We start from the raw sequence: 15,718 nt of genomic DNA, 5'->3' as shown, positions 1-15,718 counted from the left end.
ACGTGGGTGTCAGCGAAACTCATTAATGCAAAGGGAACGTCTCAAAAACTCAAGCACCATCTTAACTAATAACCACCCTGTCAACTCATATAGCCTGTCATATCTGCTAGTCTTCAAGGGCACTTTAATTAAAGGGACAATGCACCTCATCTTTCATCATCATGTCATGCATTTGCTCATATAGGGCAATTGTTCATGCCACTCACATGCCTTTAACTTTCTCTTCTGTCTCCCTCAAGCAGAAGCTACCCCATAACCTTTGCATGAGACATACAACCAGTGGTGGAGTGCCATCATTATAAACTCCACAGGAAGAGGAGGCATTAGATATCATAGGCAGACAGACAGGAGTGGCTGTAGGAGATGACAAGGTAGTAATAAAAGGTTAGTAAAAGCTGAGAAATGTTAATCATTAGTAGTCTCAGCTTCATGGGCTTCCTAAACATATTGCTATGTACTTACTTGGCTCATCTCTTTCACATCATAGTGGTTGTCTCACAGGAAGAGGACAGCCACTCAGATAATTACCCAGACACAACTCTTGCCACTATTTCACCAATTCTGTCATTAACGCAAGCAGCAGTCCAGAGAAACCCACTTGGGAGGAAGTAGCTAGGGAGTCAGAAGGGCTGTCACTGAGTGAAGCAATGAGCACTAGTGACAATGAAAAACTGGGAGTGGAAGACAGGGAGAGTGCTATTCCTCTATGGAGGATGGAGAAACAACACCCCGCCCCCCACCTCCCCCTGCTGAAGAATCCATAGATCCAGATCTCAGGTGACCAGTCTTCAAAAGAACTATGATTCAGGAGCATCAAACTTATATGGAGGCAGTGCAGAAAGTTTCAACACATTTGGCTGAGATGATGGAGTAGTAGGAGGAGTCCATGCATCTCCATCATATTGTGGGAAGCTTCCCATGATCTGCAAAATACCCTAGTGACTGTGACAACCTGAGAAATTTCTGCAGCACCAAGATGCCAGAACAGCTTCTAAGGATATTGGTAGCGGCAGTCAACGGTGCTGCAGTTGATGTGTTGAACAGGGGACTTTCACAGGATTTCCAAGACCTCATCATCTGTTTATAAACAAATGAAACAAAGTTTGCCAAATCTATAGCATCCATTTGTTACATTAATACCACTAATTACTAACACTTCTGATTATATAATGTTGTTAGGTCAGCAATCATAATTTGGAAGAAATTTACTCGATTCCATGGATGATTGCTCTACTGGAACTACACCTACACCCTCGAGCTTTTCAAGGTTGAGCAATTCAGCCAGATTCTAGTAAGCGGGTATGAGCTTCCTGTGTGGCTACAAACATCCTCCTGTTGCTCTTCTGGCTTGGCAGCTGAATGCAGTTTTCTCTTTGTCTGACATCTTTATGTCTTTAATTCTTTTGCAGGCCATTTTCCAGTTGTGCTTGCTCCTTGTATATAGATTCTGCAGCACCTGCTACACATCTCCCTCTTGACATTGGGGTGAAGTAGGCATTAAGCCCCACTACCAATGATTGTCTCACTCCAGGGAGCCACTTCGTCCACCAGAAGAAACCTTATATTTGGCAAAATGTGGTTTGCATGTGCTTTTCACCAGAGATGCCATTTTTTAATCAGCTCTGCTATCAGTATCATCATGGGGTTAGTTAAGGGGGAGGGCTCATTTTGCACTTGTTTAGGTGTTCAACTGTGCTGAACTGTAATTATGCCCAGTCTCTAGTTATGGGATGGATTACATTCCCATCAGCAGTGTAAAGAACTGAAGGAAAGCTGAAAACGTTTCCAATCATTTTACAGAAACTGAAACAGAGTTAACACCAGAAAACTGCCTGAGGTGCCTTCACTTCTTACGGTCTGAAAATGGTCTCCATCATCATTTGGAATTTTTGTCATTAAAGTCCTATTGAACGTTATTTATTCTGTTTAAATGGGCTTTGAAAAAAAGACAATATAAAGATGCCAGCAAGGGAGCTCCATTTTTGTAGAGTTGTATTTAGTTTAGTTGTATTTAGTTTAGTAGGCTTGTATCATAAAAGTACATCTCACTGTAGTCGAGGAGCAAAGTGCAATAAAAGATTAAATGAGCATAGGACTATATGGCACCAAGCTGTCTCAACAACACAAGAGATAACTTTGTCTTTACATAATTTTTCAGCACTTCAATCAATGTTTGAGTTTAGGTATCCCTGACCTTTACTACATCTACTGTGATGCAGTGACTTTAGGTGAACAAGGGAGATTGGCACATTAATCAAACGCCTCAACTTGAAATTGGTTTTTGTGAGAGATCAACTGCAAATAGCTGCATTAATCCATGATATGGGTATCAAATTAGCCAAAGAGCAATATCCTATTTTATATCATTCCCTGACAACATGGAATAGAAGAAATTTATAGGAATAATGAAGCATTCATGAAATCTTCGTCGCAATCATGCAAGTGGCAGTCAGCCTTACAACATTTCAGTTGCACATACAAGTGGGGTTTTGTTTTGTCATTTTTAAAGTAACTTTCGCCCGCACTGATTGACTACCCTGTGGATAACACAACAAAGCAATTGATCATCCACTTTACGCATAGGAGTAAGCACACTGAAAGAGGGTATTAAACTGTCAGTGTTCTGTTGGTGTGCTGTATGCAAAGCTGTCACATCCAAACTTTTTCACACTACATTCTTTAATAGGATGAAAACTCACCTTTGAACCATTACATGAAAGACTCAGAATGTGAGCTACCTGTGATCCAATGATTTGCCATAGAAATAGCAGTCGTCTAACCATATTACACAAAACTGGTAACATTCCATCTCCAGAGATCTGAGTGTTCATAAAAAAAAATTCTTCTCTTCTTTCATTTTTTGGGCAGGAGTTGAATTTTTGTACTCGCTAAGATTCTGAGTAACAGTCACTGTCCTCTATTATAGAAACGTGATTCGCCAACCTCCAAAAAACATCCTTACTATAACCATATGAATTTTATTTTTCCATTCTAGTTATTTTGTGGTTTCTCAAAGGTTGACAATTAATGCTCAATAATGAGCAGTTTTGTTCTGTGGTCCTTGGGATTTGCTCAGAAATTTGCAATTTAACTTCAGGGCCTTACAGCTGAGAGAGAAGAGAGACTTTCATTCCCTCAGCCTAAGCAGGTCTCGGTGTGGAGATGCCGGTGATGGACTGGGGTTGACAATTGTAAACAATTTTACAACACCAAGTTATAGTCCAACTGTTTTATTTTAAAATCCACAAGCTTTCGGAGGCTTCCTCTTTCCTCAGGTGAATGTGGAACATTCACCTGAGGAAGGAGGAAGCCTCCGAAAGCTTGTGGATTTTAAAATAAAATTGTTGGACTATAACTTGGTGTTGTAAAATTGTTTACAATTAAGCAGGTCTCAGAAGTGAAAAAATATTGTTCCAATCCACTGTGCCATTCAATCCAAGATTTTGAAACTTTTGAAAAAGATCATCCACAAAATTTTGAAAAATTAAAACAAACAATCTAAAGTGCCAGAATATTCTGTCATTTTTACAACAGAAATAAAATATTACATATCATAGAGACATGAAAATAATTTTCCTTCTTACCATTGTTGCCCCTGAGTTCTGAGCCTGGGTCAATGATGTAATCTGCTACAGACAAATATTTCTTTGTACATTCTTTATGTACTTACTCACTGTCACGTGCAAGGTAGATTTTTTAACTCTGAATTTTTGCCAGCTGCATTTTCTAGTAATACCATCAGCTGCGTACTATATGAAGTTTCAAGCAACCTTGTGATTCATTGTATAAAAGTGATAGTGCCATATCCATCTTCGGTGCACAAAGAAAAGCAGATTAATTCATTCACAGGATCCTTGGAGCAAATCCCAGAAATTGTTTACTCACTATAGATTTAATTCTGTTGCAGAAATCCTATTGCGGACCTCAAGGAGTTACAAATGTTCGCTGGAAATGAGGAACAACTTGTCAATTGTATGAACGTTTTCCAATTTAATATTTCTTCACAAGGCAAATTATTTCCCTTGGACTAACTGTCCCTTGTGGCTTTCAAAATACACAATCCTTTCTATTGCAATCAATTTCAGATAAACACGTAGCTTATCCAAACATAATTCCGATCTAGGTATTCAACTCAACTGTTCAAAATCACTTTTCATTCTGATCCCAGCAGAACAACTAAATTCACAATCCCAATCCTAAGCATAAAATGTGTTCCCAGGTCTTTGTGCTTGATGCATTAATTGTAGACGACCTATTATTACATTTCACATTGAGAGACCGATACATTTTACCAGTCTAATCACTTTTGTGTTAATTATGCATTTTTATTAAGCGTTTCTCATGTTTGTTTTAGATATAACTGCAGACAGAGTCAGGGAGTGAGGTGTAGTATGCACATTTTCTCAATGACATTTTTAGTTAAAGCTTATACAAATGGAAGTGGTTCTATATTTAATAGAATTTAACCATATGTAGCAGCTGCAAAAATAATTTTATGCAAATTTCTAAAATACACATCTCTTATAAAATAGAATTGCAGAAAGGCTTAGAAATGGAGCATATTGATTTGTGTCAATAGTGTGTTTTTATAAGAATTACATAAAAGTATATTAAAAATAACACTATATTTTAAATGTTAGTGCCTGGGTCAATTGTCGCCCTATTATCAAAAATACGGCATGTAAAGAAGATAACCATTTAAAGTGACTGTGCTGCTAACAAGAGTATTCTTTAAGTTGAAAAAGTCTTGTCTCTAACCATAGATTTGCATATTGAATAATATATGGATGATGATGCCATTACATAACTTTCCTGAGCAGCCCATAAGGTTATTAAAATAATAGCTTCAATTAACTACATTTTCAGAAATATAATTGGTGAGATTAACTTCACATTGTAGCAGATATATGCCTATTGTGATGGAAACTATTCCTCAGTGGTCAACATATGGAATTTTGGTCTCCCTGGAACTAACTTTAACCAAATATACTTTCAAAATCTACAACAACAGTTCTTTTAAAATACTGTTCAGTACTTGATGAAGAACTTGAAGCCAAGATCCTTTGGAGGAGAAATTGGTCCTCATTGCACCTGTTTTCTGGGCAGGAAACGCAGGCAAAAATAATACATTTTGGGACAAAAAATCAGGCACCTGAACTGTACCAGAGTTAAGGGTGCCACCATATTGGTAAAGGCAATATTCCAAGTGTGTGGCAGGGATACCTGGAAAGCCGCCTTAATCAATATGGTGGTACCCCTAATGTAGGCGCAGATCAGGCACGGGACGTTGCACCCTGAAATTGGGCTTTTTGGCCCTGTTTCTCACTTGGAAGACAGAAGTAGACCTAATTCTCCCCAATACCTTTGTAGAATTTAAGTAGAGCATTTGAGTCCTACTATATTGCCAAGTATACCAGCGAACAAGGATATACAACTAATAGTTCACCTAGAGAAATCAAGTAGATTATCAGACAGTCTGGCACCATTGATGCATAGCCACTAGACCAGCACCCGAATACGTCAGCCAGACCAGCAGAAGGATGTGATGCCATGAACAAACAATTAGAATATCATAATGAAATTCAACTGCCATGAAAGAATAGTTTCTACGCTGCCAGGAATATCATTCATCATGGTCATAAAGTCACAGTGCTGCCAGGAAAATCAAACATCACATTGAGAAAACCACCAGATCACTAAGAAAATCAAAAATCATGGAAAAATGGCTACAATTTCACTAAAAGAAATCAACTGCCCTGAACAGATAGCCATAACATCATCATGAAAATCTGAAATAGCCAATACACCACCAGTTATGTCAAACACCACGGACAGGTATTCAATACAGTGTCAAGAAAATAAACACCTGGATAGTTAGCTGCTTAACTGAAAAGAAATCTTACACAATAGACAGCTAGACACTAGACTAGCAAAGAATTGATAATGTCATGAACAGGTAGCCAGTAAACCACCAGTGAAATTATATGGATAGCCTTTATACTGCCATGGAAACAAATAAAGGAATAATTGATAAAACAAAACAGGCAATGCCTACCCGACACATCACTATCTTGTAGCCGCCTACACAAGAAGCTGGGGAAATTGACTTCCTGTATAATCAGAATGAACGAAACTCAGACAACTGTCCCAGTGGATATGCAGAGTACAGTTTTCTTAAAGAAGCAAAGGTTCCAAAAATGACCACATATTGGAGCAGATTGTTGCAGGGATTGATCTCAATTGGCAATTTAGATTCTCGTACATTCCTAATTCAGTTTGAGACTCATTCCCAGCAGTTAACATCCATTTATATTTGTTCCTGGAAATAGTTTAAAACCTTTAATATTCATGGAGATTTTTTTAAAAGTCCGTCAAAGTTAATTTTTAGAATAATCTACAAGAATTAATTTTCAGCGAAAAAAAACCTTATTTTGCTAAAAGTGTAGTGGTTCACAATTAAATTAAAATCCAATTATTGCAGCAGTATTTTAAAAGTAAAAAGAAAACCCATGAAATGAAAGGCTTTTATTGTAATCATTTTAGTGTTTGAAAACTTTGCGTGTGTGCTATTGATTTGTGATATGGAGTTGAATTTTAATTACTCTTAGCAATTATCTTGTAAATACATGAATGTAACCATAAATTAAATCTGTTTTAATTAGTCACTTTAAATATTTCTTTATTGCATTAAGTTCGTGTTTCTTAAATTTTAAGCTTTTGATAGAAAATATCCTTTTGTCTCTTTCTACAACAAGGCATGCTGTAAATTAGCTATTGAATATAATTGAGCTTTCTCATTCTCATTCCACGTCCTATTTTGAGGTTAAAGTGGAGTTCATTGCCTGGATAAGTAATAGCTAAATAAATATGCTTCTTAAAGCATTTTTAATGATTTCTGCTTCTTTTTTTTCTCCATCAAATCTTCTTTATCTCTCCTCAACACACAGGGGCAGATTTCTCTGTTATTATCTCCGGGTGTATTGGGTCGCCTGGGCGGGGCACACAGAGGAAAATTGAGTGGGGAGGATCATGCAATGGTAATGAACCAGCTTGATTTTCCATTATTTTAAACCCATGGAAAGAAAACTGGGCCATTTCTGCTTGATTTTCCTCTATGTGCTAGGCCCAGGCAATTCAAACGCCTAGGCGCAATAACAGGACAATCTACCCTATTAATTCTTGCTGGAAAACAGATCCATGGGTCAGGCACCTTCCAGTTTCACGTCCAAATTATCATTCTTCATTTATGAGCTTGGACAGTGAGTGATGACGGGCTGTTTGACTGTGAGGTCATCACAGCCAAGCTCGATCCTGTACTTATTCAGCATTCACTCACTCAATTTTCTAATAGGAAACACTAGAACAGCACTCAGGAGCTGGGATCCTGGTTGATTTTTCCCCCTGACTAGGCCAAAAAAATGGTTGAAGACAATTACAGCATCCCTCTCACAATCCTAGGTGAGATCAGCTAACTCTGGACAGATCATGTCAGAGCTGAAATCTTCTTGATCATTGTAACTTATTCCATACCACACAGTGCAGTTGCCAACTGTATCATTGAGGGAGCCTAAACCATATATTTTTGTGTTCTTGTATGCAGAAGTCATAAATCATACCTATATTTTGACACATCATTTAACTTGGAATGTGAACTCAGAATTAGTGGAAGCTGGTATTAAATTAATAAGCTTCAAGCAAAACTTGAGATTAGAAGGAATTATTTTTTTCCCCACAGAGTCCTGGGAATATGGAATAGAGTCCCATATAAAGCAGTTAACATTAGCTTGATTTTTAAAAAGAGTTGGATGAATGGGATTGAAGATTATGGGTGTGAAACTGGACATGGGCGGGGGACACAAAACAGGTGGAATTGCATTTGCCGCCCGTTATACGTCACATCCGATATACAGCTCGATTGAAATAATTGGAAACAATTCTGAGGGACAGTATTAATAATCATTTGGAAAGGCACGGGTTAATCAAGGACGGTCAGCATGGATTTGTTAAGGGAAGGTCGTGTCTGACTAACCTAATTGAATTTTTTGAGGAGGTAACAAGGAGGGTTGATGAAGGTAACATGTTTAATGTAATCTACATGGATTGTAGCAAGGCTTTTGACAAGGTCCCACATGGCAGACTGGGCAGAAAAGTGGCAGATGGAATTCAATCCGGAGAAGTGTGAGGTAATGCATTTGGAGAGAGCAAACAAGGCAAGGGAAACACAATAAATGGGAGGATACTGAGGAGTGCAGAGAAACGGAGTTACCTTGAAGTACATGCCCACAGATCCCTGAAGGCAGCAGGACAGGTAGGTAAGGTGGTTAAGAAGGCATTAGGGATACTTTCCTTTATTAGCCGAGGCATAGAATATAAGAGCAGGGAGGTTATGTCAGAGCTGTATGAAACACTAGTTAGGCCACAGCTAGAGTACTGCATACAGTTCTGGTCACCACATTACAGGAACGATGTGATTGCACGAGAAAGTGTACAGAGGAGATTTACAAGGATGTTGCCAGGACTGGAGAATTTTAGCAATGAGGAAAGATTGGATAGGCTGGGGTTGTTTTCTTTGGAACAGAGGAGGCTAAGGGGTGATTTCATTGAGGTGTATAAAATTATGAGGGGTCTGGATAGATTGGTTAGGAAGGCCCTGTTTCCCTTAGCAGACAGGTCAATAACCAGGGGGCATAGATTTAAAGTAATTGGTAGAAAGATTAGAGGGGAGTTGAGGAGATTTTCTTTCATGCAGAGGGTGGTGAGGGTCTGGAACTCACTGCCTGAAAGGGTGTTAGAGGCAGAAACCCTCATCGCATTTAAAAAATACTTGGATATGCACTTGAAGTGCCGTAACCTACAAGGCTACGGACCAAGAGCTGTAAAGTGGGATTAGACTGGATAGCTCTTTCTCAGCCGGCACAGAGATGATGGGCTGAATGGCCTTCTTCTGTGCCTTAAAATTCCACAATTCTATGATTGAAACTCAATATCGTGCGGAGCGTATAATGGGCAACCAATGCGATACCGTCTGTTTTGCATCCCCATCTCTGTCCAATTTCAGCTCCAGTAATGTTTCCTGAGCTCCTGGGACAATGGAACTGTTATGACAAGGATTGATAATGCAGGCTATAAAATTCGATAGAAACTCTTATAAACATATGTACGTTCAAAGCAAAGCACGAAAAAATACCATCAGACCTATCAATGCTTAATATAACTTTGGGAGTCAGGAGGAAGCAAAACTTACCCTCAGAGTTTTGATTGATTTGGGTGAGACTGTGATTGAACAGATTGTAGATGATCTGTGGAAGGAATAGGCTTAATAGGTCAAAAGGTTCTTTTCTTGTTGCATTTGTTCCTACAAAATAATAATACAAATTAATAAAAATTTAAGGAGAGCACAGAGAACAACCATTACATCAAGATTAATATTGAGTGTATAATGCATCCCTAATCTGAAATTACCTACTTGACCTCACTTCAGGTCAGTTGGCTGTCTAGCTTGCAGGTGGGAAGGGCTGAAATCATGATCTGTTCACAAGGATAGTTGAAATCAGGTTTGTGTGCTGATTTGAAATTGTACAGCAAATGTGAATTTCATGCCTAAACACAGGACCATATTTGATGCCTGTCGAGGCTGCTGAGTGACAAATGTACAAGATATTAATAGCTGGGTTCACGGGTTAGTGCAAGTGTAACCCAAATCAGATCACAAAGAGTAAGACTATAGAATAGATACTGATAGATTTGGTGTTTGCAGAGTTTTCAAACTGTAACAGCATTTATATAGTATTTTTAACATAGAGAAACATCCCTAGGTATTTCGCAGAGGCATAAGGAAAAATATACACCGAGCCAAAGATCATGAAATTGGGTTTCAAGGAGAGGAAGGAGAGGAAGGTGGAGAGGCAGAGGTGTTTAGGGAAGGGGCCTAGGCAGCTGAATGTACGGGTGCCAATGATGGGGCAAAGAGAAGTGAATATACAAGAGGCCGGAGTCAAATGAACAGAGAGTTCAGGAAGGGAGGTAGCGCTGGAGTAAGTTACAAAGATAGAGAGGGGCAAGGCTATGGAGAGATTTAAACACATGAATGAGAACTTTAAATCTGAGGCTTTGCAGGCCCAGATCCCAGTATAGGTCAGTGAATTGTTCTGTGCAGAGGCTGAGGGAGGAAAGGAAGGAAGAAAGAAATTCAAGGAGATGCTTGGGGGAGGCAGGACACTAGGCGATGAGAATTCTAAAGGAGAGGCAAGAAGGGTGGAACAGGATGAGGTGCTTGAAGGAGGACAAGGTGCAACGTGGGTAGGGAGCGAGACCAAGATGTGATTTGGTCATGAGGGCCACATCACTACTACAGCAGTTTGGACCGGGAAGGTGGTGAAAAGTATAGCCAAGTGGAGATATTTCATTAAGACACAATGTGTTACCACCCATGAGTCATGCTTCAATTAAAGCCAGGATGTCAATATGATCATCCACAATGAGCCTATAGATGGCAAAGGCCTTGTTTGTGAGTGAGTGGACACTTTAGAGGGAAATGCATAGAGGGGTGATGATTGGGGGCAGTGGTGTGTGGGCTGAATGGGTCAGGAAGGAGGTTGGTGATCTAATTCCTCTATGGGTGTGCAGCATGAGAAGGTCAGCTGAGAAAAAGATGGGGCAATTCAGATTGCCTCTTGTGATAGGAAGTGACAGGTGCCTCATTGGACCCTTCAGAAATTTCTGACAGATGCACAGAGGGTAGCTGTGGGTTATTCGGTGAGATTTCAGGTGTGGGATGACAACTGGAGAGTGAAAAGGCAGAGGGTCTAGTGGGTTCGGGTAGAGACTGGGGGACAAAATACCTGAGAGGGAAGAAATGAAAGGTAGTATGGCTGGATGATAGGAAAGGAGAAAAGGGCCTGAGAGAGATTGAGAGAAAAAAAAAGTAGCTAGAACTAATGAGCTTGGGGTCTGGAACAACAGCCAAAATATACATGTGAATGGACATAAAGGCAATTCAGGTTACATAGGCATGGCAATGACTAGGAGAAATATGTCATGGTCGTAAACTGTGGACAGGAGGAGACAATGTATAACATTCCAAAGTTAAAGTCTGATCTCCTGTAGTGGAATGAACTCGACTTATAGATAGCACGGAGCATTCGCAAACCAATGTCCAGGCTCAAAGTCAGTTTTGGGGGGGATCCAGGAGCTTTGGAGTGGCAGATTAAGGGGTAAAATATTATCTGAGGTACTGCTGAAGGCTGTGGAGTGGATTGGGTATTAATCAAAAGGCAGAAGCACGGAATGTTCCATATTCAATTGTGGATATTGGTCAGGGCAATTGTGAGCTGAGTTTCAAAGATAATAAGATTTGGATAATTTTTGGAGACCTGTATGAAATAATGGGCGGAACTTTCAACGTTGGTAGGGGTATAAAACAGACAGTAGCAGATCCGCTTCCTGTTATACCCCAGCCTGATTTCCTTCAAAGCGGTTCCTGCCTGTATTGCACTGCCGCTGAAGCTGAAATTCTGCCCCATAGTTTTATTTCTCTTAATATCATCAGGGGGTTTGTTCTCCTGGGGCTTAATAACTTTGCAGTTACTGAACACAAAGCAGTGAAGGACGACCCAAAGATGGAACTCTGAAAATCTGGTAGTGGCCAGACTGCAGGTCACAGATGTGAAGTGACAGGGTGCTTACCTACTGAGTCACCTAGTGTTGCTTAAGTTTAATGTTCAACTTGGAAAGGATCTGGAAAAATTTTGGGAAGTCATTATCTGCTGGCAAATTTCCAAATGGTGTTAAGTCATGGTCAAATTAGTTACGTTCCAGAATTTGAAACCTTCCAACAATCCTTGGCTTAGCCATACATTCATTTGAAAAGCATAGGGAATGGCAGGAAGATCCCTTTCAGAAGAAGAGTGAGATTGAAGACTGAAGAGATGGATATCAGAGAAGACATGATTCCTGAAGTAGTTGAGAGCGAGAAGAGCAATACTATGATGGATAATAGGCATTTAGAGCAGTTTTTCAAGAGTGGTTGGAAGTGGGTAGTGGTGTTCCATTGGGTTCAGTTCCCAAGCCAGTTCTGATCTCATTATATATCAATGATTTGCTTATAGGGAGGGAGTGGTATCGAAATTTACTGATGATACCAAAGTAAGAGGTATAGCTAATTCCTTAGAAGACCAAAGGAAGCTTCAAAGGATATTGATAAGATCAGGGAATGGGCTTAAAAGCGGTAGATGGAATTCAATGTCAGTAAGTGTCAGGTGGTGCATGTGAATAAAAAAAATAACAGCAGTAATTATACTCTGAATGGCAGTAGGCTTGGTGCTGTGGAAGAGTAGAGGGATTTCGGGTTACAGGCTCACAGGACATTAAAGGCAGCAATTCAAGTTGATAAGGCTGTAAAAAAAAAAGCTAATGGAATTCTAGGTTTTATCAAAAGAGGTAAAGAGTATAAAAAATATAAAAGAGGTAATGATCAGCCTATATAAAACCTAATAAGATCTCAGGAGAGTACTGTTTGTCTTATTTGGCTCCACACTATAGGAAAGATATTAAGGCTTTGGAGAGGGCACAACATGAATTCACTAGAATGCTGCCTCGTATGAGGAAGTACAAATACGAAGAAAGGCTTGAAAAATTGTGTCATTTTTCATTAGAACAACACAGATTATGGTGTGATATGATAGAAGTGTTTAAAATTATGAAAAGATCGGACAGGGTATATGGAAGCAGACTGTTTTCAATAGTTGAGGGGTCAAGGATGAAGGGCCATAGATATAAGATTAAATATAACAGTTTTGAAACAAAGGGCAGGAGAATCTTGTTTACACAGAGGATTGTGAGGCTGCGGAATTTACTTCCATGCTTGGTGGCTGAGACAGAATCTGTGTCAACATTCAAGATTAGATTGGGTAGGTGGATGATGGAAATGGGGCTGCAAGGATATGGGAGCAGGGTGGGTTAATGTGATTAGAAGCAAATGCTCAAATTCAATGTAAACTCCGAAACAAACTGGTTGACCCAAACGGCCTCTTTCTGTGTTACATAAGAACTTTAGAAATAGGAGTAGGCCATACGGCCCCTCGAGCCTGCTCCACCATTCAATAAGATCATAGCTGATTTTCTACCTCGACTCCACTTTTCCGCCTGATCCCCATATCCATTGATTCCCTTAATGTCCAAAAATCTAACAATCTCAGTCTTGAATATACTCAATGACTGAGCATCCACAGGCCTCTGGGGTAGAGAATTCCAAATATACACAACCCTCTGAGTGAAGAAATTCCTCCTCATCTCAGTCCTAATTCACCCACCCCTTATCCTGAGACTGTGCCCTCTAGTTCTAGAATCACCAGCCAAGAGAAACAGTCTCTCAGCATCTACCCTGTCAAGCCTTCTAAGAATCTTATATGTTTCAATGAGATCACTGCTCATTCTTCTAACCTCCAGAGAACATAGGCCCATTCAACTCAATCTCTCCTCATAGGACAACCCTCTCATCTCAGGAATCAATCTAGTGAACCTTCATTGCACCGCCTCTAAGGCAAGTATATCCTTCCTTAGATAAGGAGACCAAAACTGTACACAGTACTCCTGGTGTGGTCTCTCCAAAACCCTGTACAACTGTAGCAAGACTTCCTTACTCTTGTACGCCAACCCCCTTGCAATACAGGCCAACATACCATTTGCCTTCCTAATTGCTTGCTGTACCTGCATGTTAACTCTGTGTTTCATGGACACCCAAATCTCACTATACACCAACATTTAATAGTTTCTCACCATTTAACTCTGTTTTTATATTCTTCCTACCAAAGTGAATAACCTCACATTGCTCCACATTATACTCCATCTGCCACCTTCTTGCCCATTCGCTTAACCTGTCTCTATCCATTTGCAGACTCTTTGGGCTCAATCTTCGGGGGAAATTGCGGGTGGGGGTGTTCCGAAAATCGGGAAATCCCGTTAGGGTTCAGAAGTCGGCTCCAAACCGCCGACTTCCGAGTTTCCCTGGGACCCACCTGTGAGTGCCGGGCAGCCCGAAACCGGAAGTCCCGCCGGCAATTAACGCCGGCAGGCTGACAATTAAAGAGCCAAATGTAGCTTAATGTACTTAAGGCACTTTACCTGTGACAGATTAAGTGATTGTAATGATTTTTAACTTACCTGGGCGGCTTGCCCACCGCTTTTGATTCATGCCTGAAAAATCAACCTACCTTTGCACCCTGCTCCGATGTCTCCTCAATGTCCCCCTCAATGTCCCCCTCTTCACCCCCCCCGATCTACCCCTCTCCTCTACCCGATATTCCCCTCTCCTCCCCTCCCCGATCTTCCGTTCCAGCCCGGATGACGTCTCAGCTCTCTCTCTTTCTCTCTCGCTCCCCCCCCCCCCACCTCGGATTGCAGCTCCTGACGGCAGTGTGCCTGTCAATCAGGCTGTCTGCCGGGCGCGAAACCCGGAGAGGATGTTAATCATCAGCAATCACCACGCGATCGCATCGGAAACAGTAAGTTTTGTTCATGCGGGTTTGCCATGCGCACCTTCACCCCCCGGCTGCCAACCCACCACCATTGCAAAATCGACCCCTTTGTGTCCTCCTCACAGCTTACTTTTCACCACCTTCCCGGTCCAAACTGCTGTAGTAGTGATGTGGCCCTCATGACCAAATCATATCTTGGTCTCGCTCCCTACCCACGTTGCACCTTGTCCTCCTTCAAGCACCTCATCCTGTTCCACCCTTCTTGCCTCTCCTTTAGAGGACAATTCATGTTGTACCCTCACCAAAGCCTTAATATCTTTCCTATAGTGTGGAGCCAAATAAGGCAAACAGTACTCTCCTAGTTCCAATTACTAGCTTTGTATCATCAGCAAACTTGGATACATTACACTCGGTCCCTTCATTTAAGTCATTAATGTAGATTGTAAATAGCTGAGGCCCAAGCACTGATCCTTGTGGCACCCCACTAGTTACAGCCTGCCAACCTGAAAATGACCCGTTTATCCCTACTCTCTGTTTTCTGCCTGTTAACCAATCCTCTATCCATGCTAATATATTACCCCCAACCCCATGAGCTCTTCTCTTGTGTAACACCCTTTTGTGTGGCACCTTATCGAATGCCTTTTGAAAATGCAAATATACTATATCCACTAGTTTGCCTTTATCTAATCTGCTAGTTACATCCTCAAAAAACTGATAGATTTGTCAAACATGATTTCCTTTTCATAAAACCACTGGCCGTGAGAGAGATGCACGAGAGGGTAAGTATGGGATCGAGCCATGAGATTGTATGAGGACTGGGTTGCGTGGTAGTGGCGGTGTGAGTACTGGCGAGGTGAGTAGGTGCAGGTAAGATGAGGATGGGGTTTGAGTGGGTATGAGGGGTGATGTGACAGAGTAGTGTTGGCAGTGCCGAAGGAGATGTGGGGTGGGGGCAGTGATGTGGCAGACGGAGTGTACTCACTGTGGCTGACCTACTGAGGTCATTGGAGCGCCTCCTGCACTGTGTGCAGGTGGGCGATATGTTGGTGGCGCAGGTGACCCCCTCTGCCACCTCGAGCCAGGCCTTCCTGGTGGCGGAGGCGGGCCGCTTCCTCCCGCCCGCCGGGTGGAAGATCTCTGTCCTCCCCCTCCTCCTCACCCCACGTATTGATACCTGGGGTGAGGCATCATTAAACTGGGAGCAGCCTTCCCCCTGGGCTGCTCCATGCAGTCATCTTTGCTAT

General features: G+C 41.2%; 1 protein-coding gene across 1 annotated transcript in view; it reads right to left on the bottom strand.

The window, feature by feature from the left end:
* Positions 1–14,191, bottom strand: part of LOC137332049 (transcriptional activator protein Pur-alpha-like) — a 102,378-nt gene extending 88,187 nt beyond the window's left edge. The window contains exons 1-2 of the mRNA XM_067995778.1: positions 14,161–14,191; positions 9,245–9,355 (exon numbers count right to left, since the gene is read on the bottom strand). Of these exons, the coding sequence (XP_067851879.1) occupies positions 9,245–9,355; positions 14,161–14,191 (142 nt within the window). The remainder of the gene's footprint in view (positions 1–9,244; positions 9,356–14,160) is intronic.
* Positions 14,192–15,718: the final 1,527 nt, after the last annotated feature.

Source organism: Heptranchias perlo, chromosome 2 (assembly GCF_035084215.1).
Source record: "Heptranchias perlo isolate sHepPer1 chromosome 2, sHepPer1.hap1, whole genome shotgun sequence".
NCBI lineage: Eukaryota > Metazoa > Chordata > Chondrichthyes > Hexanchiformes > Hexanchidae > Heptranchias > Heptranchias perlo.
This window is presented reverse-complemented; position numbering and strand designations above follow the sequence as displayed.